Source organism: Triplophysa rosa, unplaced genomic scaffold (assembly GCF_024868665.1).
Source record: "Triplophysa rosa unplaced genomic scaffold, Trosa_1v2 scaffold17_ERROPOS7180667+, whole genome shotgun sequence".
Taxonomy (NCBI): Eukaryota; Metazoa; Chordata; class Actinopteri; order Cypriniformes; family Nemacheilidae; genus Triplophysa; species Triplophysa rosa.
This window is the reverse complement of record NW_026634192.1, coordinates 80413-86259: the sequence shown is the minus strand read 5'-3', so window position 1 is coordinate 86259 and position 5847 is coordinate 80413. Positions and strand designations below refer to the sequence as shown.

General features: G+C 42.7%; 1 protein-coding gene across 3 annotated transcripts; it reads right to left on the bottom strand.

Annotated features, from left to right (window-relative positions):
* Window positions 1-315: 315 nt before the first annotated feature.
* Window positions 316-5493, bottom strand: serpinb1l3 (serpin peptidase inhibitor, clade B (ovalbumin), member 1, like 3). 3 transcript variants are annotated; one of them, XM_057327166.1, is made up of 7 exons: window positions 5325-5493; window positions 4733-4909; window positions 1810-1950; window positions 1617-1734; window positions 1296-1438; window positions 960-1127; window positions 316-882 (listed from the first exon to the last, which is right to left on the bottom strand). In XM_057327166.1, exons 2-7 carry the CDS (start codon window positions 4898-4900, stop codon window positions 478-480), a joined length of 1143 nt encoding a protein of 380 aa, XP_057183149.1. In that variant the 5' UTR covers window positions 4901-4909; window positions 5325-5493; the 3' UTR covers window positions 316-477. The 3 variants fall into 3 exon arrangements, with proteins under 3 accessions (XP_057183149.1, XP_057183151.1, XP_057183150.1); XM_057327168.1 differs by lacking the exon at window positions 5325-5493 and adding an exon at window positions 5009-5125; XM_057327167.1 differs by lacking the exon at window positions 5325-5493 and having other exon boundaries at window positions 4733-5120.
* Between the last annotated feature and the right edge of the window lie 354 nt (window positions 5494-5847).

Sequence of the window (5847 nt, the reverse complement as noted above, 5' to 3'; positions counted from 1 at the left end):
GGTCAGAGCATCTCCCAACCTGCAGCTCTTGTGGGGTGGTCCAGTCTCCAGTGGTCAGTATCATAAGTGGTGAACCGGCGACAGGGTCATGGGCGACCAATGCTCATTGATTCACATGGGGAGCGAATCCAACAGACGCGCTACTGTAGCTCAAATTGCTGAAGAAGTTCATGTTGGTTCTGATAGAAAGGTGTTGTTGCTCACGGTGCTGCAAAAGGAGGACCAACACAGTGATGTACTCGCAGTCTACATACTGATGTGTTGTGCTGCTTGCAGTGAGGCTGTGTGTGTGTGCAAATGAACATCAGAAAACAAACAAACTGCACAGCAGCTCAGTTGGGCTAACACTTTCTTTATTTTGAATCCTGGTACATTAAACAAGTATAGAGAGCATTTATCTCCAGCACACAGGAATCAAAGCCAACAAAACGGGTCAATGAGGAGTTATGAAAACACACAGTGAAGTGATGACATCGGTCAAGGAGAGCAGAAACGTCCGTAGAACAGAACGCTCTTGGTGGGATTGTGTCGTATGAAGAAGAGAAAAGGGTGATCGGCATTGAATCGCTCTGGACGCATGAGGCAGCGCATCATCATGACTGCGCCCGTGGCCGCAGCAGCTTCCGTTCCCTCTTCGTTGACTTCCACGAAGGATTTATGCACCACTTTAGACAGCACCAGATCATTGTTGGGGGACATGCCTGAGAAATCGGCCTTCTGCAAATCGAATGCGTCCACCATTCCCAGGCTGACCAGTAGACCTTTCATGTCATACGTCTCCTCCATCTTGAATCTGGGCAGAGATACTTGAACTTCCAGAGTATCCATCATGTCGGGTCGGGTCCACTCCGTGAAGTTCTCATAGGTCAGCGCTTTCTCAAGCTGGGTAAGAGAGGGGTGTTGGTGACAACTGAACGAAACAACACATCATGTTTGTACTGACATAAACGGTCTCTCACCTTCTGAAGGCCAGTGGTGTCGTCCTCCATCTCATTCGGAAGCATGATCAGCATGCTGAGATCTTTCCCGACGTACGGCAGCTCGAGAATCTGACAGTGCACATCAGGAATGAAGGCCAGAGGAAACTTGGCCTTCTGATGCATCATCCCTACAGGCATCGTTTCATTCTGTCAACCACCAAAATTACATTAGCATGCTATGCGTGACTGTTTCGAGTTTTTGAAATTGAGCATAGTAAAACCATCCAACAGAGTAACTAATGATCAATGATGTCAACCCTGTGTCAGGGTACTAGTAGTTGTCAAATTTGGCAAACATTAAAAAACAAAACTCACTTTGTTCAACCTGAACGCCTCCTCTGTGGTTGTTTCCACTTGGAATTTTCTCTCCCAGTTGCCCTTGAAGTAAATGGCATTGACAAGCACGAGTCTGGTCAGTGCATCCACGTCTCCCTCACCCAGCAGATTCTTAATCTTTTCTATCATTACAAATTGACATTCAAATTCACTACCGCAAAAACATTTCGTCAAATATTAGCCAAAATGATCATGATCCTGAAAACGTTGAAGATGCAAAATGCAAAATGTATGTTGGTGTTTTTCTGAGATGAGATGTGTGGTTATGTCACAACTCGTTTTTGGATGATGGCTTTTCACCTTGAGTGTTTTTCTCCACCCAGTCGTTGATGTTGACACGTGCAGCTTCTGCGTTCTTTATGAAGTCCACAGTCTCCAGTCCAGCCTGATAGTGTCGTTTTGTGTCACTAAGAAATGTCTGTAATAAAAGAACTGCAGTGTTGGTAAACAATATGTTTTGTTCATTTTATCAATAAACTGATCTCATTCTCACCTCAACAAACTGGTAGGACTGCTCTCCATACAGACGACTGGCGAGACTCAGAGTATATGGGGCTTCTGCTTTCTTCAGTTCACTCGTGAGTTTGTTGAAACCAACATGAACATCAGCGTCTGCTTTGGCAAAATGCAATGTCTGGAGACACATGGTGAAGAATAGTATATTATTGTGTTATACCGTGGGGCTGTTGAATGCTTCATTCTGATTGGCTGACGAACGTTCGACGGGTGTGCATTATTTTTCAGTTAAACGCACACCTATGAAGGTGTTCCAGGTCTGCTGACCGCATTACAGTTCCATATCACTTCGCCAAGTTTAGCCTACTGTCCACCAGTGAATATGTATCTAACAACAGACAAAGTGACTGGCAAATTCCATTGTCTGAGAAGAAATAACTATTAATATTTATGGACAGCATGAACATTTGAACAACAATGGCGAGAGCACTGTACAGGACTGTTCAGATGAAAAACTAAAGCATATATCAAAGGTAACGGCAAACTACATGACACAATCAGCGGGTTAAAGATAAAACACGAAGCACAAAAATAACAACAACAACATGTTAAATTCGTCTGTGGAATGGGTAAACGGGACTTAAAACACACAGCAGGAAGCTTTCTATGCCACTGCGAGAACCGCAGCTGGCGCAGAAACCTCCGTGTCACTTTTTTCTCTTAATACTTTTCTTATACGACAGGGGTGTTAAATACGACGAAAACAAATCAAATATAGATACTTGTCTTTTCACTCTCAGTGAAGCAAACGCGTGTGCACGTGCACTGTCTGTCTTCCTCTCGCTCTCGGAAAACTGCATATGCAGCTCAAGCAACGCCTTCAGATGAGATGCGTAAGAAATTAGTCCTACCAGCAAGAGCATTCCGGGACAAATACCATACAAATGTCTTGACATAAAACATCGTAACAACGTCTTGTGGTGTTGTGACCGTGGTATAAGCGGAATAATTGACTCCGGTCCGTTCAATTATCGAAAGTTAATGCACACCCGAGGTGTTACGGCCACTCCGCTTCGCGTCATGGCCGCATTACCACCTCGGGGTGTGCATTAACTTTCGATAATTGAACGGCCCGTCGTCAATTATTCCTTACATAACATGTGATCAAATTTCTACATTCAATTTTTCAAGTAAAAAACTTTGTGAGCAAACATGTGCAGGATGAGGAATACGCTCACTCTCTTTTGACCTGCCACCCTTAAAATCACACGAGGCAGAACCTTCTAGACAAGAACGCTTATATCAGAGATATTAATATGCACAAGATGCGCTACTGCCGTTACAACGAATGGGAAGGAATGCAACGCTCAATATGGACGCTCTAGCGAAGGAAGTCCCGCCTTCCAGTAGGGGATTCTCTGGGGCGGGGCTCTCGTGAGGCGCTTGCCAGCCTGTGCGCAGTAGATGAGGCGACCTCGAAAAAGTTGATTTTTAGGAAATATGCTGTTTAATTGGGAAATATCTGCTTTCCCCCATTCAAGTAGATGGGACTGTGGACTTGCGGTGACGTAAATAGCTGCCCAGAGGCGTTGTGAACATTGCCGCCAAGTGGCACGACTTCCGTAAACGGACTTGGGTTATATTCAACTGTTTAACTGTGTTTTGCTTGAAAGGGAATGTTACTCGGATCATGTATGCAAGCCATGTGATTATTACTGTGGTAATGGCATCAGGAAATGGTGGGAACGCCAGGGAGTGAATTTCAGGGGGACCATGTCAAAATGTAGTGGATTTCTGAAATAGCCTTCAAACCCTATACACATTTCATTTGTGCACAAATTGGCATTTTCTGCATCTGAGGTTTAAAAACAAAAAAAAATGTCCCCAATAGTTTCCCCAGTAAATCTCAGCCATTTCCAGCACTGAATGTCTAGCAGATTTCGCTTGCTTAATGCTGACTTAATGATGACAAAGTCAAATAAAAGCTGTGGTGAAGTTAGCCTGTTGAATCCGTGTACCATTCGTTCAATCGTTTTTTGATTTAAAATTGAAAGTTGAAAAATGAGAAAACAGCTCTTTTTTTTCAAAAACACGAAAAGCAAGAATTGTCAATTATGATAAATTCTAATAAAACACAAGACCTACATTATAAAACCTGATATGTATTTCTGAAATAAACACCTTTAGCTATTTCTCTTAGGGTTAGGGTTAGCCAAATGTGGATTTGTGTACCCAGGCCAGAGGAAAGCTCTGTATAGGCTCTGCCCCGCTATGGTGTGTTAGTTTGTTACGGTTGTTTGATGAGAAAGAGATTAAATGTAGTTGCATTATCCGCGTTAAGAATCTGTACAGCTGCAGCAGCGGAGGACTACTATTCTCTGCCGCGCCGAATTGAGGAAGAGCTGATGACGACACGGGTTGATCTTCAGGTGACCAATCAGCAGAATGGGGAGTTTCATTCCCGCCTACATTTAGAGAAAGAATATTCAAGCTGTTTATTAATTTTTCTATTCCTGAGCGAAAAACAAAAAATCGAGCTGAATTCGTGTTTTTGGAAAAGACAAGAAAACAAAAAAGGAGCCGTTTTCTCATTTTTCAACTTTCAATTTTAAATCAAAAAGAGACTGAACGAATGATACACGGATTCTGTTGATTTAATGTAATCCACAGTGGATCCGATTCCTCGGGGCAGTAAATCTTTTGCTCTGGGGGCACAAAGGAGAAGTGAGTGGGCTAATGAATTACACAGTCGCTATCGAGGGCACTTTATGGCCTATCTCAAAGGTCAGAATGAGACACACCCAAGACGAAACCAGTAAGCCAGTAAGCAAACACAGGCTGAAAAAACACTGCTGATGAACTCATTGCAGCATTGATCAGTTCACGTGCTTCAATAGACTTTGTTTTATCGTTCAGATATTTGACTTAATCGCTGCTGTCGTCATCATCATCACAATCACCTGACACATCTGCGCTGCTGTGTTTCCTGCTGCACCGAGCGACAGCATAGAAAGAGCCGCAGAGAGACTCAGAGGAGAATAAAAGACGTTCGCTGACGGGTTTCCCTCACTGATCTTCTGAAACACACTGAGGGAAAAGTGCGTGTTCGCTGCAGAAACAGACTCCATATTCTCACACTGAAACAGAGCCAAAAAACAATAGCAGATCAGTTCTATTTGCGTTCGTTTACAAATGTACTCCTTAATAAAACCGAAATGCACATGTAAACAAACTACAGTTCATGATGCCGAAATGACGATTCGCTGCATTTAACTTGCACTTCCGCATCACAAGCGGCACTTCGCTCTTTCAGTCCATTGGACTATTAACTACCAAAAAGGCTTGTGTTTGGCTGGACAAATAGCGCTAGGAAAAAACAACTCGAAGAACGTGATGACGTAAGGGTTAACGTAATGACAACAAGCTGCTGTAAGTTTATAAAAAAACTAAAAACATTATGTTCATACATATTAACAGTAAGTACCATAGTATGGCAGTATATTAAATATATATATTAAAAAGTTTACATAACCCTTATAATAAAAAACTTACGGTGATGTTGCGATTCTTCTGATGCACGAGTTCAGCCGCAGCGCGTGAATCACCGGACTGACCGAGTCAAGCGTTTATATGAGCAGACACACCCTCATAAACACACGCGCGCGCGTGCGGTGACAGACGGGGTGGGTTCACTCAAGTTGCGCAGTTCCTGAAACGACGTTTCGACAATTAAAATCATTCGTACATATGTGACAAACATTCACAAACAACTGTGAACTGTTTTACATTTGACAGATGCTTTTATCCAGAACAGTTCCGTGAATCAAAACCATGACCTTTGTGCTGCGAACACAAAAATCTACCAATTGAGCATTGAAATACAATAGTCAATGACGCATAGTTGACAAGGACAAAACTATGAGTTTTGCTAATATATAATCCACAAAAAAGTATCATAAAAGCTACATCTGTCATCTTTGCTACATGTTTGTTCTTAACAGAAGTGCTTCTAGAGAGAGAGAGAGAGAGATAAATGGACCTCCTACTATTCACCTACACAATGACTATTTAGGCA

Coding starts and splice junctions, on each gene's coding strand:
- serpinb1l3 (XM_057327166.1), bottom strand. CDS start 4,900: ATGGAGTCTGTTTCTGCAGCGAACACGCACTTTTCCCTCAGTGTGTTT. Junction 1,439..1,616: donor GGTGGAGAAAAACACTCAAG/GTGAAAAGCCAT, acceptor TTGTAATGATAG/AAAAGATTAAGAATCTGCTG. Junction 883..959: donor ACACCACTGGCCTTCAGAAG/GTGAGAGACCGT, acceptor TCTCTTACCCAG/CTTGAGAAAGCGCTGACCTA.